This window comes from Salvia splendens, chromosome 18 (genome assembly GCF_004379255.2).
Source record: "Salvia splendens isolate huo1 chromosome 18, SspV2, whole genome shotgun sequence".
Taxonomy (NCBI): domain Eukaryota; kingdom Viridiplantae; phylum Streptophyta; class Magnoliopsida; order Lamiales; family Lamiaceae; genus Salvia; species Salvia splendens.
This window is the reverse complement of record NC_056049.1, coordinates 19,961,218-19,984,236: the sequence shown is the minus strand read 5'-3', so window position 1 is coordinate 19,984,236 and position 23,019 is coordinate 19,961,218. Positions and strand designations below refer to the sequence as shown.

The window sequence follows — 23,019 nt, the reverse complement described above, 5'->3', positions numbered from 1 at the left end:
TAGAATATCTTACTGACTCAGCATATAATTCTAATAACGAGATACTTAAATATGTTATATATTCACCGGCAACTTTCTTTCTGTTTTTTTTTTACTTTTTAGTATACATAAAAAAAAGAATGTACTTTTCTTTATAGATTGTGTTTCAGTCAGTTATCTGTTGGAAAAAGAAGAAACATAAAAAAGAACCGTTGATTTATGAAGAGAATTCTCATAGTAATTACTCCATTTCTTAATTCAAGATTCAACAATTATCTCACACAAGTTTTTGTGAGCATAGCAATTCAATATCTGGATCCACATCCAAATTTTGATTAAGTTTATAACATGACTATATATAACCACAAGTGCTTTATTCTTTAAAGAAAGCACTAAATTTGGAAAATTCAAGTCGGAATAGGTGGGGTCTCCTTCCGAAAGAATTTAGCCAATTTGCGAAGGCCAAAGCATAAATATTGGAAATAGAAACATATTAGAAATGGACACTCCCCTTGTAAAAGACCTCTTAAGGGGAGGATTATCCACACATATATAAATTAGATGGTATTTTCACCAAGTCGATGTGGGACAAAATTTTTAGAGAATTTAACACGCTCCCTCACGTGTGGGCTGAAAAGGACATCGGTCTTCCATCACGTGGGTAGGCAATGCAAGAGATATGAGAACCATCATCGATGTGGGCCAGAAAGGACATCGGTCTTCCACTCGTGAGGTAGATAAGAGATAAAGAGAAAACCATAATCGACTTAGGCCCGCTCTGATACCATATTAGAAATTGGCCACTCATCCCTTAAAAGGCCTCATAAGGGGAGGGTTATCCACACATATATAGATTAGATGAGATCTTCACCAAGTCGATGTGGGACAGAATTTTTAGAGAATTTAACAAAACACACACATTTTTTTATAAATCTCAAACATGGAGCCATCCTCTTCCCTGATTTCGCCATGCATATACTGATACAGAACTTCACAAGCTGATAGCAATCCGAAGATGGTGCAGAGGAAAGGGGCAGCCTGTTGAGGGAACACGGCGGCTGCGAGGCTCGCAACGGACGCGTAGCCAGACCAGGCCAAGAAACGCTCCACGTGTGCAACACGACAAAAAAAAGTGTCCGCAGCTATAAGGTGGACACTTCCAATAGCCCCAAAATTTTTAGCCACTTTTCATTTAATTTTTTTTCGTTTATTTTAAATCAATTATAATTAAAATTATCGGAATGTAAATAATTAGAAAACGAGGTAATTGGGACCGAATATTCGTTGTATTAACGGTAAAATTATACAACAAACATTTAAAAACAATACAAATAAATACGCAGCCACCGCCTACTCGGTGGTGGAGTCGGATTCCTCCTCCTTTTCTCTGCCGCCTCCCCCGCTGCCGCCGGCCGCCCCTGCCAAATCCTCATCAGACAAGCCTAGCCGGCGCTGGATCCGACTTATGAGTTTCCAGTATATACCCTTGATGACCGAGTCGGTTGCGGTCTCGTAGAAACGGTAGTTTTCCTGCAGTTGTTTCATCAACTGCACATCTAGGTTCTCCCTCAAGACCTCGTGGGGACCAGGGGTCATGGGTTGCGGTATAAGGTCAGGCTGCGGGATGCGCGATCCAGACGCGACCGACGATATGCGGGAGGAACTTCCAGCCACTCTAGCGCATCGGATAGAGGCATGTTGTCCCGGAGGGCGTGGGCGCCTAGAGTGTGTAGCGGAGGGCTCTTCGGTTTACTCGTCGTTGAGGTCGAATGATTGCTAGCCGCTGCTGTAGTCCCCGACTATGTTGTGTCTAGTACGATTCGCCCTAGGAGCTCCTGCCCGCTCTTGCGCACAGATGGCCTTGAATTTCGGACAGTGCTCGAGAACAACATACTCCTCCCACATGGTGAACTTCGCCCAGCCTTCCGTGTTGAATTGGGTCATAGATAGCGTCTTCACGTCGGCTTCGCTTCGGCCACTCCCAGCACTGAGCAGGTTGTTCTCGTATATGCCCGCGAACCACTTGGTGGCATGCAGAATCCTAGACCACTTTTTGCGGAGCTGTTCCCCGTCACGCGGTTTGGCGCCTCGAGGTTTGAACTTATTGTATGCCAACAGGACGCGCTTCCAAAAGCTCCCCTCGGTCTGATCGGTGCCCACTATGGGGTCCGATGTGACGGCATCCCATGCCCGTGCCACAACAATGGACTCCGCTTTGGTGTAGTGCGTGGCCAGTCCACCACCGGCTGCCGGCGCCGCTGCCTCACTGCCACCGCCGCTGCACTCACCGCCACTGCCGGTACCCGCGCTGCTGGCCAAGCCGACATCGCCACTGCCGGCGCCGCTGCCACCGCTGCTGCCGCCTCTTCCCCCGCCCCCGCCGCCACTGCTTCCACCCGCCCCACCGGACCCGCCGACTCTCGTCGGAACAGGCGTAGCCACGCGTGCTGCTGGCGTATCCGGTACGCCCGGACTGAGCAGACCCATCATCGTCTCCAGTGTGTCTCGATCTGCATCGGTGAAAGGAGATTCTCTGGAATGGAAAGGGGTCTCCGATCACGGATGGTTAAGCGCGTCCAGGTTGGGTCTGTAATCTCCAAACGCTGAGCGACTCAAATTCCTCTGAAAAGGTTGGGGCGTGGGACTCGACCTCCATGGCTGAGATGGAGGAGGAGTTGGACTCGATCCCCACGGAGGGGGAGTTTGACTCCAACCCCACGGCTGGGAAGGATAGCAGCCATATCCCGATTCGTCAGTGTCGGGTGATTCGTCGTCTCCACCGTGCATTTTTTTAGAGTAAAAGTGTAGAGAGTGAATTAATGGAGAGTGTTTGAAAAGGGTGTAAAATGGGTGGTGGAGGAGTAGCATTTATAATACAATTTTAAAAAATAATTAAAAAAAATATATTTTCAGGGGCGTGACCGGCGCGTCCTCGCACCCTTATCGCCGGAGGGCCTTCCGCCCCAAAAATGGCGTCCGCCTCAGGGCGGACGCTCCATGCACTATAGATCGGCGGGGCGGCGGTGGATTGGGGGCGGCCGGCGCGCCGCCTCTATTGTGGATGCCCTTATAGATCACATAAATCCGACGCTAGTCATATATATAAAATTTGAAAATTTAATCAACAACTTGTGTTGATTATGGAACACCTAATTTTTCTTAAATATTCATAAAAGGGTAATTATATAATACTCCCCCGTCCCTCAAGAATATGCACTCTTTCCTTTTTAGTTTGTCTCACAAGAATATGTAGGGGTGGTTTGGTACGGTATACCGTACCATGAGTGTCATACCGTATACCGTACCGAAAATTACGGTATATTTTTGTCATACCGATACCGCACCGAATTTTTCAGTATACCAGAGTTCGGTATACCGGAAATTCGGTAAGGTAGTTTTTGATACCGTTACCATACTGTGTTTTCGGTATACCGTACCGTATTTAGGTATATCATACTTTTGCCGTATACCGAACTGCGGTACGACATACCGTTATGCCTGTTATACCGAAAAAAAATCTATTATACCCAAAATATTACTCCCTCCATCCCACTTAAGATGACACGTTTTCCTTTTTAGTTTGTTCCAACTAAGATGATACGTTTCCTTTTTTAGAAACTTTCTCTCTCTAATTAATACAACCAACTACTTTTTCTTACTCATATTAAATTATTCATCTTTCTTTCTCTCTCTATTTTAATACTTACACTCACATTTTCTCTCTCCAATTAAACACATTAATTCATAACTCCTAAAATCTTGTGACGACCAAGGAATGTGTCATCTTAGCCGGGACGGAGGGAGTAAAAAAAAACAACTATTTTTTATTTTCGTATAATAGAAAATTCTATTTTTAACATATATATATATATATATATATATATATATATATATATAGTAGTGATCTAGGGAAAGAGCCCATTAACCACATAACTAGAGAACAAATCATAGCCACAAGATCAAGAAAATCAAGGACTAGTATTAATACATGTAATTTTCAAATTTAAAGGAGAAATTAGTTCCCTCTATCACAAATTTACTTCACAATAACAAGGTGGGGTATAATTGTCATTGCACACAAAAATTAGATTATGTAAATTTTTACTTCATTTGAAAGTTAACTTCACGGACATGAAGCGAGTGGATCTGATAAAGGAGATCGCGGCGGAGTTCGAGCTGATCGCGAACCGGCTGTCGGAGACGGAGGTGGCGAAAGTGGCGTCGGTGGCGGAGCTGGAGCCACAACATCTGGCGGAGATCGTGAAGTGCGTGCAGAAGCTGACCGGAGCGAAGAATGTGAAGCTGAAGACGGTGATCGACAAGTTGCTGCTCGGCGGAATCATCATCCGGTATGGGAATTCCGGCTCGAAATTGAGTTTAATTACTCTTAGGTTGCTGAATGTTGTATGGGAATTCAAGAATTATTGAAGAATTTGGAGCTCTGTTCTTCAAAGCCAGAATTACCCGAGCAAAGGCGGTGATCGGTTTCAGCTGTAAATATGGTGAAATTGAGCTACGGAAATTCTTGTAATAATAGTAATTGAAGTTCATCCTCTTCTAATTCGGCTAAATTTTCATTCTTAATTATTTATTTGATCAGAGAGAAATTTGTAAATGCTGATGCTAGAAGGTGTTTGATCAATTGACTAGTTGGATTTTAAGTAGATGATAAGCTATTGCTCCTTTGAAGTTATTTATGTAGAAAAATTTGGTGATCCTTGTTGCTCTTTTCTTCGTCTCTTGTGTGATGTTGTTTGTTGTAGTAACATAATGCTAAAAGTGATGTATTTTGTAAACAAGAGTGAAGTAAAATCACAGTAAGAGTGATGTGTTTTATGAACAAGAGTGAAGTAAAATCAGAGTAAGAGTAGTGTGTTTTGTAAAATCAGAATAAAAGTGATGTGTTTTGTAAACAAGAGTGAAGTAAAATCAGAGTAAGAGTGATGTGTTTTGTGAACAAGAGTGAAGTAAAATCAGAATAAGAGTTATGTTATTTGTGAACAAGAGTGAAGTAAAATCAGAATAAGAGTGATGTGTTTTGTGAACAAGAGTGAAGTAAAATCAGAATAATAGTGATGTGTTTTGTGAACAAAAGTGAAGTAAAATCAGAATAAGAGTGATGAGTTTTGTGAACAAGAGTGAAGTAAAATCAGAATAAGAGTGATGTATTTTGTGAACAAGAGTGAAGTAAAATCAGAATAAGAGTGATGTATTTTGTGAACAAGAATGAAGTAAAATCAGAATAAGAGTGATGCGTTTTGTGAACAAGAGTGAAGTAAAATCAGAATAAGAGTGATGTGTTTTGTGAACAAGAATGAAGTAAAATCAGAATAAGAGTGATGTGTTTTGTCAACAAGAGTGAAGTAAAATCACAGTAAGAGTGATGTGTTTTGTGAACAAGAGTGAAGTAAAATCAGAATAAGAGTAATGTGTTTTGTGAACAAGAGTGAAGTAAAATCAGAATAAGAGTGAATTAAAATCATGCTAATAGTGATGTGTTTTGTTAACAAGGATGAAGTAAAATCATGCTAATAGTGATGTGTTTTGTAAACAAGAGTGAAGTAAAATCATCCTAAGTGATGTGTTTTGTAAACAACAGTGAAGTAAAATGATAATAAGAGTAATGTGTTTTGTAAACAACAGTGAAGTAAAATCATAATAAGAGTGATGTGTTTTGTAAACAAGAGTGAAGTAAAATCATGCTAAGAGTTAGGGATGTCAATCGGGCCGGCCCTACTCGGGTTGCGGGTCAATCGGGTGCGGGCTAATCGGGTTGTGAATTCTTTCGGGTTGTAAAAGTTCAACCCTAACCCTAAAAGCTCGGGTTTCGGGCTAGCCTAGCGGGTTAATCGGATTGCTACCGATAAGATTAACATGCGATCAATCCAATAAATAATGATGAAATATAGTTATATTCATAAAATGTAAAATATTTAATTATGATAAATTTGAGATATATGGTCAAACTCAATCATAAACTTGATCAAATACTAATATTTGAGATATTTCGTTAAATTATAATGCATGTTTTAGAAATTTAAATATTTTTTAAGTGAATTTGAACTTTTTAATTTATTTATCAATTATTATATCAATAAAAATTCAATATAAAATTTGTATATTTAATATAAAATTGAAAGCTGTTTTTTAGTTATCTATATTATAAAATTAATCAATGAAGTGTCGAATTAGGAGTAAAAATAGAATAATAGAAATTTTATAGGGTTTTCAGGCTAGCCCATCGGATTTTCGGGTCTAGCCCTAACGGGTCGCGGGTTAATCGGATACGGGCTAATCGGGTTTAATTTTTATCGGGCTAGAAATTTTCAGCCCTAACCCTATAAATTTGGCGGGCAATTCGGGCCAGCCCACGGGTTGCGGGCTACATTGACATCCCTACTAAGAGTGATGTGTTTTGTAAACAAGAGTGAAGTAAAATCATGCTAAGAGTGATGTATTTTGTAAACAAGAGTGAAGTAGAATCATGCTAAGAGTGATGTGTTTTGTAAACAATAGTGAAGTAAAATCATGCTAAGCGTGATGTATTTTGTAAATAAGAGTGAAGTACAATCATGCTAAGTGATGTGTTTTGTAAACAACAGTGAAGTTAAATCATAATAAGAGTGATGTGTTTTGTAAACAATAGTGAAGTAAAATCATGCTAAGAGTGATGTGTTTTGTAAACAACAGTGAAGTAAACCCATAATAAGAGTGATGTGTTTTGTAAACAAGAGTGAAGTAAAATCATGCTAAGAGTGATGTGTATTGTAAACAAGAGTGAAGTAAAATCATGCTATGAGTGATGTGTTTTGTAAACAAGGGTGAAGTAAAATCATGCTAAGAGTGATGTGTATTGTAAACAAGAGTGAAGTAAAATCATGCTAAGAGTGATGTGTTTTGTAAACAAGAGTGAATTAAAATCATGCTAAGAGTGATGTATTTTGTAAACAAGGGTGAAGTAAAATCATGCTAAGAGTGATGTGTTTTGTAAACAAGAGTGAAGTAAAATCATACTAAGAGTGATGTGTTTTGTAAACAAGAGTTAAATAAAATGTCACTGACACGGCAGAGCCTGTTTATTGCAAATCACATGGTTAAAACTCATTTAATTTGTTACACTTTCTAAGAGGCATCAATATACAAGCTGTCATGATTAACCTAAAAGATCAATCCATGGCCTAATTAGATAACAGTGAGGTTGTTAACATCCTTTCTAATTTTACAAATCACAAATTTGACTTATGTACTTTTCACAAGATTATTTCAAAATCATCTTTATCTATCTAATTATCAGCTGCATCCTCGTGTCTTTGGCCACCCTCATGCTGATGCATATCCCAATCACCGTTCGTCGTGCCTCGGGAGCCGACAGTATCAGCTGTATCCACTTGCAATCCTCCATGTCCAACGAACAGTATCAGATCATGTACCGTCATCGCCGCGAACAGCCCGGCGGAGGATACCTTCAGTGGAAGAACCAGCGCATGTGCGGCGGCGGCGGAGAGGCCGGCCGTAGCGGTGGCTGGAGATAATTCAGATTCAGATTGTAGAAATTGCTCAGAAGACAATTCACGTTGATGCATTTGAGATATTAAATTCCAAAAATGCCCTTTGGCTATTATTTTTTATAAAAATCTGCAAGATTATTTAAGCCATAAGATTAATTTGGAGTATTAAGATGTGTGGCTGAGATTTGTTCTCTAGTTATACACTTAAAATTAGTTATATCTTGATCACTAACCTATATATATATATATATATATAGAGTAGTGATCTAAGGCAAATGCCCCTTAACTAAATAACTAGAGAACAAATCATACCCACAAGATCAAAGAAATCAAGGGCTAGTATTAATACATGTAATTTTCGAATTTAAGGAGAAATTAGTTCCCTCAATCACAAATTTATTCCACAATAACAAGGCGAGGGTATAATTGTCACTTCACAGACAAAATTACAAACATGGAAATGGAGGGGAGCACCCTGTTGGGCGTGGTGGAGCTGAACGAAGGTGAATCGGTGTCGGATCTGGAGACGGAAGGGGATTTCCTGGCGGATCGGTGTCGGCATCCAAAGCGTTCCATCTATTACTGGCTGTGGTAGAATTCTTTGAGAAATTCTTGCAAAGATATGATCTCTGTGGATGCAAATTCAAGGATTTCTCGACTCGAGGAGGGAATGGGAGTGTGAGAAGAGTTAAAAAGGCGATGCATTGTTTGCTTCAGAGAAATCACAGCAGCATATGCCATCTCTCTCTTGGTAGATGAGTTTGAAAGAAAAAGAAGTGATTGAGAAGTTACGTGTTTAGAATTCCAAAATTTATTAATAATAATTTGAATGTAAACTAATGAAAATAAAATAATAGTAGTAATACTACTACTAATAAACTAACAACGAAAACCAACACCATTATTTAGAGTGATGTGTTTTGTAAACAAGAGTGAAGTAAGATCAGAATAAGAGTGATGTGTTTTGTGAACAAGAGTGAAGTAAGATCAGAATAAGAGTGATGTGTTTTGTGAACAAGATTAAAGTAATATCAGAATAAGAGTGATGTATTTTGTGAACAAGAGTGACGTAATATCAGAATAAAAGTGATGTGTTTTGTAAACAAGAGTGAAGTAAAATCAGAATAAGAGTGAAGTAAAATCAGAATAAGAGTAATGTGTTTTGTGAACAAGAGTGAAGTAAAATCAGAGTAAGAGTGATGTGTTTTGTGAACAAGAGTGAAGTAAGATCAGAATAAGAGTGATGTGTTTTCTAAACAAGAGTGAAGTAAAATCAGAGTAAGAGTGATGTGTTTTGTGAACAAGAGTGAAGTAAAATCAGAGTAAGAGTGATGTGTTTTGTGAACAAGAGTGAAGTAAAATCAGAGTAAGAGTGATGTGTTTTGTGAACAAGAGTGAAGTAAAATCAGAGTAAGAGTGATGCGTTTTGTAAACAAGAGTGAAGTAAAATTAGCGTAAGAGTGATGTGTTTTGTAAACAAGAGTAGAGTAAATTAGAATAAGAGTGATGTGTTTTGTGAACAAGAGTGAAGTAAAATCAGAGTAAGAGTGATGTGTTTTGTGAACAAGAGTGAAGTAAAATCAGAGTAAGAGTGATGTGTTTTGTGAACAAGAGTGAAGTAAGATCAGAATAAGAGTGTTGTATTTTGTGAACAAGAGTGAAGTAAAATCAGAATAAGAGTGATGTGTTTTGTGAACAAGAGTGAAGTAAAATCAAAATAAAAGTGATGTGTTTTGTGAACAAGAGTGAAGTAAAATAAGAAAAAGAGTGATGCGTTTTGTGAACAACAGTGAAGTAAAATCAGAGTAAGAGTGATGTGTTATGTGAACAAGAATGAAGTAAAATCAGAATAAGAGTGATGTGTTTTGTGAACAAGAGTGAAGTAAAATTAGAGTAAGAGTGATGTGTTTTGTGAACAAGAGTAGAGTAAAATCAGAATAAGAGTGATGTGTTTTGTGAACAAGAGTGAAGTAAAATTAGAGTACGAGTGATGTGTTTTGTGAACAAGAGTGAAGTAAGATCAGAATAAGAGTGATGTGTTTTCTAATCAAGAGTGAAGTAAAATCAGGATAAGAGTGATGTGTTTTGTGAACAAGAGTGAAGTAAGATCAGAATAAGAGTGATGTATTTTGTAAACAATAGTGAAGTAAAATCAGAGTAAGAATGATGTGTTTTGTGAACAAGAGTGAAGCTTGGTTTTTCTTTCTTTCTTTTAAATAACAATTCTTTTATATTATATAAATAAATCTGTAGAAATCATTTAATCTAAATTGAAGTAATCACAATTCACATATAATAATTGATTGCCTTCATTTCATACATAATCAAAACTAATGCAAATAAACCCGAATGCCTCAAACTCAGGGCAATCAAAACTCACTGCCTTTTGTGAATTTTATGAATCAACTTTAAACTAAGCAAAAAAAAACATCATCTCCTCATCATCGCCCGCCCTAATTTCCAGCATCTCCGCATAAAGATCGGCCAGTAAATTCGTTACATATCCACAGAATTCGAACTCCACGCCTATTGTTTAGTTAACTGCGCCAATTTCCACCCACCGCTGCAAGGCATCGCAGTTATCGGGCACCGACGAGTGCCACGGCGACCGCGGAACTGGCGACGGCGTTGCTGCTGATGATGCATCAAAATCCGCAACTCCTCCTCCAGGCTGCTCCGGAGCTCCCTCTCTAGCTCCACGTTTCTCTGCCGAAGCGCCTCTGACGCATCACGGTGGCTGCCAGAGATCGGCACACAGGGAGAGAGAGAGAGAGAATGATAATACAAATAGAGAGAGATAATGTTTTAATGGAATGTGTATGTGAGAATATGAGAACGAAGTTTGTTTCCAAAAATACCCCTATGCTATTTTTATTAACTAATAATGTATACTTTTATTAATCATTGGATTAAGATAATATGTGACTGAGATTTGTTCTCTAGTTATACACTTTAAATTAGTTATACTTTGATCACTACTATATATATATATACATATATATATATATATAGAGTAGTGATCAATGTATAACTAATCTTAAGTGTATAACTAGAGAACAAATCTCAGCCACACATCTTAATGGAACAAATATTATTTATTTTAATTATAGAAAATATGCTGAGGGTAATTTTGGAAATTGCTTTCTTAATTTAAATCTGCGATCAAAACATGCAAATCTGCGATCAAATTACTCCATAATCTGCGATCTTTTCTTTCCTTCCAAACCTGCGATCCGATTTTTTCCAAATTTCGTTCCAAATCTTATTACTTCATTCAAATCGCGATTGAATTCAATTCGACGCGATTCAATTCGTTATTCAATCCGTTCATCGCGATTCAAATCAATCATCGTGATTCAAATCAATGGATTCAATTATGAGGTCGGACGAAGATTATTTCGATTCCGATTTATCATCTTCGGGCGAGGAAGCTGAGACTTCTAAAGGTAATCATTATTCGTTCAATTCTATAACAACTACTTCACTCTTGTTCAATTCTATAACAATTCCTACTATTTATTAATATACAATATTTTCGTGTATTGTGATTATGAAAACCGTAGTTTTTGTGATTAGATTTATAGTTGTTTCACTGATTTTACTTCACTCTTGTTCACAAAACACTTCACTCTTGTTCACAAAACACATCACTCTTATTCTGATTTTACTTCACTCTTGTTCACAAAACACATCACTCTTATTCTGATTTTACTTCACTCTTGTTCAGAAAACACTTCACTCTTGTTCACAAAACACATCACTCTTATTCTGATTTTACTTCACTCTTATTTGCAAAACACATCACTGTTATTCTGATTTTACTTCACTCTTGTTCACAAAACACTTCACTCTTGTTCACAAAACACATCACTCTTATTCTGAACAAGAGTGATGTGTTTTGTAAACAAGAGTGAAGTAAAATCAGAATAAGAGTGATGTGTATTGTGAACAAAAGTGAAGTCTTTTTCTGAACAAGAGTGCAGTAATCTCATTATTAGAGTGCTGTGTTTTTTACAGTGGTTTGCGTACCAAAATGCCCAGATGAATTGAAACCAAAAATTGGACAAAGTTTCATGACCCTTGATCGTGCATTGGACTTCTACAATAATTATGCTTGATATGTTGGATTTGACACCCGTAAAAAGGGATCGAAAAAGGAAAAAGATGTCACTACTTGGATTTACGTGGTGTGTAGCCGAGAAGGTACAAAGCAAAGAAACAGTGAACAATCTGAGGTGAAACGAAAGCGTTCTTCTATTAAGTGCTACTGTAATGCTAAAGTGTCTTGGAAGTATATTATGGGTGTTGGTTATGTTATACAAAGTTTCGTTGAAGAACATAATCACGAGATGGTTGAGGAACGCCATAAGCGTTTTATGAATTTGAACCGTAATTTGGATTTAGTCCATCAGAAATTCATCCTCGATTGTGCTAATGCAAATATTGGTCCAACTTTAAGTTTTAGCTTACTTAAAGAAGTGCTTGGTGGATTAGATTATGTAGGGTGTACTGTTTTAGAAGTGCGCAACTATAGACGTGACCTTAGAGCATATGTGGAAGGAGCTGATGCACAAATGTTATTGAATGAGTTGCGAAGGAAGAAGGAGTTGTGTAGTGCATTTACATATGAGTATGAGGTCAACTCAAAGGATAGGATGACACGATTGTTTTGGTGTGATCCTACTGCCAGAAGAAACTACCATTTGTATGGAGATATTGTTTCGTTTGATACGACATACTCAACAAACAGGTATGTGCACACTAATTACTCTTTTGTTAAATTGTTTTCTGAAATCATAACATGAGTGATGTGTTTCTGAAAAAGAGTGAAGTGTTTTGTGAACAAGAGTGAAGTGTTTTCTTAACAAGAGAAATGTGTTTTGTGAAAAAGAGTGATGTATTTTTCTGCATGCTTATATTGATGTGTTTTCTGAAATCATAACAAGAGTGAAGTGTTTTGTGAAAAAGAGTGAAGTATTGTCTGAACAAGAGTGATGTGTTTTGTGAAAAGAGTGATGTATTTTTCTGCATGCTTATATTGATGTGTTTTCTGAAAGTGTATTATGAAAAAGAGTGAAGTATTGTCTGAACAAGAGTGACGTATTTTGTGAAAAAGAGTGATGTGTTTTCTGCATGCTTATAGTGAATTGTTTTTCATTTCAGATACTGTATGATATTTGCTCCTTTTACGGGCAAGGATAATCATGGTCGCCCTGTGACATTTGCTGCTGGCCTTTTGTCCAAGGAAAATGCCAACTCCTTTTCATGGTTATTTAACCAATTTGTAAAGTGTATGGGTGTGGCTCCCAAACTCATTGTAACCGACCAGGACTTAGGAATGAAAGTTGCTGTTGAGGAGGTCCTTGTCAATACAAGACACCGGTGGTGTATGTGGCACGTTATGAATAAAGTTGCTGACAAATTGCCAAAGAACATGCTTGGTAGTGAACAATTAAAGAAGGAACTGAATGCATGTGTATGGTCAGAGTTGATAGAACCTGATGCATTTGAGGAAACTTGGCATGCTATAATGGAAAGATATGAGCTGACCAATAATGTCTGGTTTTCATCAATGTTTGCATCCAGAAAATTTTGGATTCCAGCCTTTTTCCGTGATTTTCCGATGAGTTCGTTGATAAAGACAACTTCTATATCTGAATCACAGAATAACTTCTTCAAAAGGTACTCAAAGTCTCGGGCTGACCTTATGCAATTTTATATGAACTATAATCATGCTCTGGAGACTCAAAGAAGTAATAGTGCAAAGCTTGAATACTATGATTCAACAAAAGTACCTATTTTGCGAATAGGATTGGAAATCGAGAAACATGCATCGACGATATATAGTGGTAGTGCTTATACTGAAATTCAAGAAGAGATAGTATATGCATGTTTCTCTTTGTCTTGTGCAACTCTAGGAGTGTCTACCAATACAGATATTGAAGTATATGACATAAAGGACAAGGATTCAAACTCATGGACAGTGACTTACTCCATTGGTGATGACACCTATTTGTGTGGATGCAAAAAATTTGAAAGACTTGGTCTATTGTGCAGCCATATATTTTGTGTGTTGAAACATAATTTTGTTAAGTTGATACCCGAGAAGTTGCATGGAGGAAGATGGTTGAAGTCACAGTTTGTGAAGCCAATACATGGAGGTTTTTGTGATGATCAAGAAATACACCTTGCTGTGGACAAGAAGAAGATTGCATTTAAAAACTTGTATGGATTATTCATTGAAACAGCACAAAGCATTGAAGGGAACATTGATCAAATCAATGCATTCGCTGCAATTATTGAAGAAGGTAGGAAGCAGCTTCTTGGCGAAGATGTTGTTCTGTCTTCCACACAGAAGAGAGCAATGATTGAGAACTTCTATGGCTCACATGTCCCGAACAATATTGAAGTTCATCCTCCTGAGGTTGTTAGTACAAAGGAAAGTGGAAGTAGGAAGAAATCGAAGAGGGAGTCAGCAATAAAGTTAGCAATGAAACCAGGCCGAAAGTGTGGAAACTGTCATGAGATTGGACACCATGATTCTAGGAACTGCAAAAAGGTTAATGAGAAGTCAAATCAGAGGCAATGAGGATTTGTATATAAATAGTTCACATTGTAGTATTTTTAGAGTACTAATGATTCATTTTATTACACTTTTGAGTGAATTTTATCTCAATGCGAATTTTTAGAGTGCTAATGCTCAAGTGCCAGTAAGTTCATCACTCTTGTTCACAGAACGCATCACTCTTATTCTGATTTTAGTTCACTCTTGTTCACAAAACACATCACTCTTACTTTGATTTTACTTCACTCTTGTTCACAAAACACATCACTCTTACTCTGAATTTACTTCACTCTTGTTCACAAAACACATCACTCTTACTTTGATTTTACTTCACTCTTGTTCATTGAACACCTCACTCTTACTCTGATTTTACTTCACTCTTGTTCACAAACGCATCACTCTTACTGTCATTTTACTTTAGTCTTGTTCACAAACGCATCACTCTTACTGTCATTTTACTTCACTCTTGTTCACAAAACACATCACTCTTACTTTGATTTTACTTCACTCTTGTTCACAAAACACATCACTCTTACTCTGATTTTACTTCACTCTTGTTCACAAAACACATCACTCTTACTTTGATTTTACTTCACTCTTGTTCATTGAACACCTCACTCTTACTCTGATTTTACTTCACTCTTGTTCACAAACGCATCACTCTTACTGTCATTTTACTTTAGTCTTGTTCACAAACGCATCACTCTTACTGTCATTTTACTTCACTCTTGTTCACAAAACACATCACTCTTACTCTGATTTTACTTCACTCGTGTTCACAAAACACATCACTCTTATTCTGATTTTGTTTCACTTTTGTTCACAAAACACATCACTCTTATTTTGATTTTACTTAACTCTTCTTCACGAAACACTTCACTCTTATTCTGATTTTACTTCACTCTTCTTCACGAAACACATCATTTAGTGGTTTACAAAACACAACAGTGAATTAAATAGTAAACAAGATATTAATGTAAAATAAGTACTTGTTAATTCACTGATGAAGTTTTCTACAATAGTTCATGAACGCTTGAAGTTTACAATCATTTTTTCCACATCTATGTTATTGGTTTTCCCATATTCTTCATAATGCTTTGATGTTACTGACAACATATTCAGTGACTGATGGTTTTTTTCCGACAATAATAATGCGCTGCAATACTTTGCTCTCAGTCTTTGGAGTATTCCTCTGCTTCTTGTAGTTAATCCACACTTCCAATCTTGTTCGCGCTCACCATGATAACTTTCCAAATGTCGCATCAAAAAAACTCCGCAATCTTCTACATTTGATGTTGTTCTCCAAGGCATTTTGAGCCTTATTATCCTCACATCCTTTATTGATTTGCTTTGGTTGTGATACCCCATTTATGTCAAATAATGACAAAAATATAATTTCTGCAATATATCATCATGAATATCAGATGTAGTTCACTATAAAGAGAACTATAATTCATTGTAATCACAAAAATACTGCACTGTATATCGTGTATACTTACCACATTTTCAGGTATGCCACCATATTTGACTGTTATGTCCACATCGTCAGCATTCTTTGAATTGTCAATCAGCACTATACTGTTAGTACTAAATCTGAAGCATATGGTATAGTAATGTTCCGCAGCACAAATTGGAAAGAACACCTACATAGATAATAATAATTTTAGAATAAAAACAACTAGAGAATATAATAAAGAATCAATTGTGTTCAGTATTTACCAAATCTACGTCGGCCCATTTGAAATACGGAATTTGTTCAACCTCAGTTTGTAAATTGTCACAGAATCTATCAATTATGGTCATGAGGTCGACCCCATCAGGCCGGTGAACAACTGTATACAGCTGAAAAATGAGACAAGTTAAATCTGGATTGAAATAATTCACTTTGTTTTACTTCACCCTTGTTCACAAAACACATCACTCTTTCTCTGAATTTACTTCACTCTTGTTCACAAAACACATCACTCTTACTTTGATTTTACTTCACTCTTGTTCACAAAACACATCACTCTTACTCTGAATTTACTTCACTCTTGTTCACAAAACACATCACTCTTACTTTGATTTTACTTCACTCTTGTTCACAAAACACTTCACTCGTAAATCTAACCATGTAAACATAATACAAAGGCCATACGGTTTTCATAATCACTTAAAATCAGTGAAACAACTATAAATCTTACCACAGAAACTGCGGTTTTCATAATCACAATACTGTTCAAAATTTATTCTATTCTTACCGTTGGGTATGTTGTGAAAAAGAGGCGCCTCGATGAAGATAGGGACCTGTATTCTTCCATGTTATTTAAATAAGAAGCCCATGCACTTATCACACCCACTTCTATTAGCGTATGTGGCAACAGTGAACAGAATTCTCTTTTTGTTACCATTATGACATCATCATCATACACTATGGTGTCCCTGTTCAAACATGTGTGTGTGTTAGCACATCTTTTGTATGTTTTTTTTCTAAATCATAACTATAATATAAATCTTACTCATTTAATTCATTTGTTGTCATAATCAACAAAAAGACTTGTGACTCTTTCAAGGTAAACTTGGTTTTAGCCTGAACCACTCTTTCATGGAATGGAGATTTCAATGCAGCTGATATTCTCTTCTCAGCTTTTGAACGTATCTCCATTTGTTCAATCCTAGCAGTTACCTGTCAGGGCAAGAATGATATGAAAACGTCACTATATAAGACATATAGTTCACTTGATGTTTGTTAAAAGTGTTGGTGAATGGATGAGATATATCATTGTTTAACACTTACAATGTCTGGATTGTAAACTACTATTTCGGTTGAAGGATTTTTGCCAGATACATTTAACTCTGATTGAACACAATCATCATCAGCATATATCTCCATGCATGCTTCTATTGCAGATGCATTTTGGGCATCCACAATGTCGTCCTATTTTCATAATAAGAAATGAAAACACATCACTATCAACACGATTTTTACTTCACACTTGTTTACAAAACACATCACTCTTATTGAGATTTCACTTCACTCTTGTTCACAAAACACTTCACTCTTGTTCACAAAACACATCACTCTTGTTCAGAAATCACTTCAGTCTTGTTCATAACACACATCATTCTTACTTCGATTTTACTTCACTCTTGTTCACAAAACAAATCAATATTATTCTTATTTCACTTCACTCTTGTTAACAAATCACATCACTCTTATTCAGAAAACACTTCACTCTTGTTCACAAAACACATCACTCTTTTCAGAAAACACTTCACTCTTGTTCACAAAACACATCACTCTTATTCTGAATTCACTTCACTCTTGTTAACAAACACATCACTATACACATGCAACATAGAAACCTCACTTAACAATGGAACACATCACTCGAAGCACTTTTTTATACCTTCATCTGTGTGTTTTGTGATGTTGCTTTAGCTACATCTTCATAAAATTCATTTGTCTCCTGCAAATAGTGAAATGCGATATAACATAAGAATAAAAAGTCAAAAAAGTAAATAAATATTATGCATTAGTACAGAACATAATACAAATTGTTTTTAGTTCACTCTGAATCAAATGTCAAGTGTTAAAGTACAACAGACCACAATCAAATTATTTAAAATATCCATGGTTTCTGTTCCAAATCTTGAACTTACTGGTTTCTTTCCCAAGTTAATATCAGGCAAAATTGTTGTGCCTTCATTCACTAATTTGCATTTTCATCATGGATTTCCATCAGTTTTTCCATAAGCTGAATCCATTCTGGATCATCTTCTTGATCGTCTTCCATAGCTTGTGTCATGTTTTCAATTGGCTTAGACACAGCTTGGTCCCCTTGATCAACCTCCACACCAACCATCTTTAGTGCATTTATAGCTGCAACTTTGAAGCAATTGATGTCATTGGTATTTGCTGGAGCAACCTTTATATACCTCATCATTTTACTAATTGCATCTGCAGCATCCCTAATTGAACTTTTAATTTCATCAGTTGAAGGGGGGGCTTCATCAGTTGAAGGGGGGGGCTTCAACAGGTAAAGTTGCTTCATCAGTTGAAGGGACAAAGGTCGTGACAGTTATTGAATCCTTGTTGGCATATAAAGATTCAATGGAGACAGGATCAATGATACTTTCTATGCTTCCTCTTCCAATGGTGCCTCCATTATCAAATTCCATCTTTCCTCTCTCCTTAAGAATGAATTCTGTCCAGTTACGGACAGTTGGGAATCTTCTAACCACCAGTCTTGTTCTGTAGACAACCCTATCTACATAGCATGCCTGCAAAAACAGATCAATAATAAAATGCATTACAAGGACTTCACTCTTATTCTGATTTTACTTCACTCTTGTTTACAAAACACTTCACTCTTATTCTTATTTTACTTCACTGTTGTTCACAAAACACTTCACTCTTATTCTCATTTTACTTCACTCTTGTTCACAAAACACATCACTCTTGTTCTGATTTTACTTCACTCTTGTTCACAAAACACTTAACTCTTATTCACATTTTACTTCACTCGCAAAACACATCATTCTTATTCTGATTTTACTTCACTCTTGTTTACAAAACACTTCACTCTTATTCTCATTTTACTTCACTCTTGTTCACAAAACACTTCACTCTTATTCTCATTTTACTTCACTCTTGTTCACAAAACACATCACTCTTGTTCACAAAACACTTCACTCTTGTTCTGATTTTACTTCACTCTTGTTCACAAAACACTTCACTCTTATTCACATTTTACTTCACTCGCAAAACACATCACTCTTATTCTGATTTCACTCATGTATAAAAAACACATCACTCTAACCATGCATTTACTACTTAACCCTGAAAAACATCACTCTAAATATGATTTTACTTCACTCTAAGCATGTTCTTACTTCACTATAAAGGAGTGGTTAAAATAGAAAACTCACCAAGAGGAAAGTGATTGGTCCAGTGAATGGGGTGGATTTGTTCTTGAGTTTCCAGCTATCATGTGCTGTGATTAGCTTATCCAACACGTAGCTGCACCAATTGTACTGCCTCACATTTGAAATGTTGCCAATATCGTCCAAGATACGGCCAAGACATTTTCCGTTGGCGGTTGGTGAGATCAGAACATTGTCCAACAGAATAAGAAATATTTTCTTAAACCACTCACCACCTTCTAGATCACTATCAAGCTGCTCTTGCAAATCAGCTGGGGTTATTGCTTTATTCTTCTTAGCATTGACAATGGTCTTCATCACATCATTCATTTCATGCTTCTTTTCTCTTTTAATCATCAACTCTCCTCTTGGCAGTCCCAACGTAGCATACACATCTTCCTCAGTGATGTGTAATGGTTGATCATCAACAAGTTTTATTCTGGAGCAGTTGTCATGATTAAAATTTTCAAGAAGTGAAAATGCCATGTCAGCAGGAATACATCGTATCTTCAAATGCACAAGCTGTCCGAAACCCATCTCTTCCAGAGCAGCTTTTTGTTTGGAGTTCATTTTCTCAATGACATCAACCAGAACTTTCACCCCTATCTTAATGACCAATTTAGGTCTTCTGATTTTACAAGTAATAGATTTGTCACTCTTTGCTTTAGCCTGTTTCTTTCTGGCAGGCATTTCTGGTTTGTCGATGCATTGTGACCTCCCACGCTTTGAGGCTGAATACATACAAGATTTTTGATCAAATTCATGAATACACACTTAATATAGCTCCAAATTATACATTAATAACTATGCCCAATACATAAATAATTACATAACTCACTCCCTGGTTTCTGCATATCATTTTTCTTTTTTGACCTTATTTCGGCAGAAGTTGTTGTTCGAAGAACATCCTGTTGATTTATTGTGCTTATTTCAGTTGTACGTGCAACACTTTGTAGCAGTCTATCTTCACGCATCTAAGACCTTTTTTCGGCTGCAGCAACTTCATGGATATGAGGAAAAAAATCAATATAGCAAAAAATCAGACACATCACACTTGTTCACAAAACACATCACTCTTATTCTGATTTCACTTCACTTTTGTTCATAAAACACTTCACTCTTGTTCACAAAACACTTCACTCTTTTTCAGAAAACACATCATTCTTGTTTACAAAAGGCATCACTCTTGTTCAGAAAAGACTACACTCTTGTTCAGGAAAAACTTCACTATTGTTCAGAAAACACATCACTCTTGTTCACAAAAACACATCATTCTTGTTCACAAAAACACATCACTCTTGTTCAGAAAACACTTCACTCTTATTCAGAAAACACTTCACTCTTGTTCACAAAAACACATCACTATTATTCTGTTTTCAGTTCACTCTTGTTCACAAAACACATCACTCTTGTTCAGAAAACACTTCACTCTTGTTCAGAAAACACTTCACTCTTTTTTGCAGAACAACTATAAATCTAACCATGTAAACGTAATACAAAGGCCATATGGTTTTCATAATCACTAAACATCAGTGAAACAACTATAAATCTTACTACAGAAACTACGGTTTTCATAATCACTTAACATCAGTGAAACAACTATAAATCTAAACACAGAAACTACGGTTTTCATATTCACAACAAACGAAGATATTGTATATTAAAATTAATAAATAGTAGGAATGACTCACGGTTCGAGCCTGAGTGAAGTGAAACGGAACTTCCGGTTGTTTTTTTCTTTGTTCGTTCGAAAGCTACAAAGAATACAAATCTAAATCAGATCTAAAATAAAACCTAGAAATGATTGTTAATCAGTAGGAAACTTACTTTTCGAAAAATCCTTTTGATTTGTATCCATTTGTTTGACAAAGTAGATGATGCTGACGAGTTGAATGCGGTTTAATCGGCGACGGCGACGGCGACGGCTTGAATGCGGTTGAGTCGGCGATTTTCGACGGATTGAACAGAGGAGAACGAGAGAGACGAATTGAAGCGGCGCGAATTTCTGAATGACTAACACAATTTTGGATTTAATTCGATGGTGTAATGACAATAATACCCCTGACTTGTTATTATGGAGAAAATTTGTGATTGAGGGAGTTAATATATCATCAAATTCGAAAATTACTATTAGCCATTGATTTTTTTGATCTTGTGGCTATTATTTGTTCTCTAGTTATTTGGTTAAGGGGTGTTTGCCATAGATCATGACCCTATATATATATATATATATATATATATATATATATATATAGGAAAATGATCAATACAAAACTTGATCTCAATACAAAATCCAGACCAAATCCTGACCATGAGATTTAACAATCCAATGGTCAATAATTAAACAAAAACACGAAGGGTCATTGTAAAGCAGTTTTAGGTCATATTATAAACTTTGGGTTTGAGGTCATGATAAAATCATTTCATGTCATCCTTACTATAATGATGTAAAAATAAGCTTACAATGACCTAAAAATTAATTTTGTATGCTTGGTTCTGCATTTTTGTATTAAGAATGAGTTTGCATAGATCAAAACTCTCTATATATATATATATAGAGTCGTGATCAATGTCGAACCAATTTTAAAGACCGAACTAGAGACCAAATCTTGGCCATTAGATCTAGTTTTTTTGATGAGATGTGCTGCTGTGTGAATTTTTCGGTCTTCATTACAAGCTCATTTTACTTCATTGTATAGGTTTATTACTTCATTCCGTACGTAATACCTTGAAACTACAACATGTTTTTACTTTCTTCAAGTAGGTTTTGAAATGATTCAACATATGTTTCATTTGAATTCACTGACATGAGTTTTTACTTTATTTATATTAAAAAATGCAATTTATTCAAATGCGTTTATTACTTCATTCAGAAACGTTATTACTTCATTGGATAAGGTTTTTACTTCATTCCAGTAGGACTTCAAATGCTTTTACACATACTTCATTCCAATAATTTATTACATCATTCCATATGTTTATTACATCATATCAGCGTTGTGGCGGTGGTGATAGATATTGTAGAGAGAAAGAACGACACGCGACGGCGAAACCGCATTTACGTACTGTAATGAACTAATAACCCTACTGGAATGAAGTAAAAACCTATTGGAATAAAGTAAAAACCTACTGGAATGAAGTTAAATCTTCGTAACATGTTAGTATGACTTATTTACCTTCGGATGAATTAAAATAGGCTCGTGATGAAGGCGAAAATAATTGATAAATTTGTGTCTCTCATCCACAAAAAACTAGATCTAAAAACTCTAATTTGGTATGGTTCGGTGGTTCGGTCTTTAAGAGTGGATTTGTGAATAATGTTACTATATATATATATATATATATATATATATATATAGGGGAGCGTTAGTCTCCTATTCATCCCTTAGATCCTTTATCCTTCTTAATATGGGCCGTTAGATCTCATTCATCAACGGTCCAGATGATTTGCATTATTACACTATAATGGTGCATTATTAGTCGGTGTGCATTATTTAACTGAAAATCTGCATTATTACACTATAATGGTGCATTATTAGTCGGTATGCATTATTCAACTGAAAATATGCATTATTAAATGACACGTGACACCAATCTAACCGTCGGATGACAAAATCGTGGGGCTGAGATCAAGAAGGAAAAAGGAGGAAATATGCAAAAAGGAAATGAATACATCCCTATATATATATATATATATATATATATATATATATATACCTCTATATATATATATATATAGGGTTTTGATCCATGCAAAACCATTCTTAATACAAAAATGCAGAACCAAGCATACAAAATTCATTTTTAGGTCATTGTAAGCTTATTTTTACGTCATTATAGTAAGGATGACATGAAATGATCTTAACATGACCTCAAACCCAAAGTTTATAATATGACCTAAAACTGCTTTACAATGACCCTCCGTGTTTTTGTTTAATTATTGACCATTGGATTGTCAAATCTCATGGTCAGGATTTGGTCTGGATTTTGTATTGAGATCAAGTTTTGTATTGATCATTTTCCTATATATATATATATATATATATATAATATTCAATCAGT

At 36.2% G+C, this 23,019-nt stretch overlaps 2 protein-coding genes across 2 annotated transcripts; both read left to right on the top strand.

The window, feature by feature from the left end:
* The first annotated feature begins 4,110 nt into the window (after positions 1-4,110).
* LOC121776877 (ATP synthase delta chain, chloroplastic-like) lies at positions 4,111-4,510 on the top strand. Its single transcript, XM_042174031.1, has 2 exons — positions 4,111-4,328; positions 4,399-4,510. Exons 1-2 carry the CDS (start codon positions 4,111-4,113, stop codon positions 4,508-4,510), a joined length of 330 nt encoding a protein of 109 aa, XP_042029965.1.
* A 7,275-nt stretch (positions 4,511-11,785) lies between these two features.
* On the top strand, positions 11,786-14,076 carry LOC121776876 (protein FAR1-RELATED SEQUENCE 5-like). Its single transcript, XM_042174030.1, has 2 exons — positions 11,786-12,237; positions 12,651-14,076. The coding sequence occupies exons 1-2, from the start codon at positions 11,786-11,788 to the stop codon at positions 14,074-14,076; spliced, it is 1,878 nt and encodes a 625-aa protein (XP_042029964.1).
* Positions 14,077-23,019: the final 8,943 nt, after the last annotated feature.

Bases quoted from the DNA above. Each gene is read 5' to 3' on its own strand.
- LOC121776876 (XM_042174030.1), top strand. From the start codon at position 11,786: ATGGGTGTTGGTTATGTTATACAAAGTTTCGTTGAAGAACATAATCAC. The intron at 12,238-12,650 runs GTATGTGCACAC...TTTTCATTTCAG, and splicing joins ACGACATACTCAACAAACAG to ATACTGTATGATATTTGCTC.
- LOC121776877 (XM_042174031.1), top strand. From the start codon at position 4,111: ATGAAGCGAGTGGATCTGATAAAGGAGATCGCGGCGGAGTTCGAGCTG. The intron at 4,329-4,398 runs GTATGGGAATTC...TGGGAATTCAAG, and splicing joins CTCGGCGGAATCATCATCCG to AATTATTGAAGAATTTGGAG.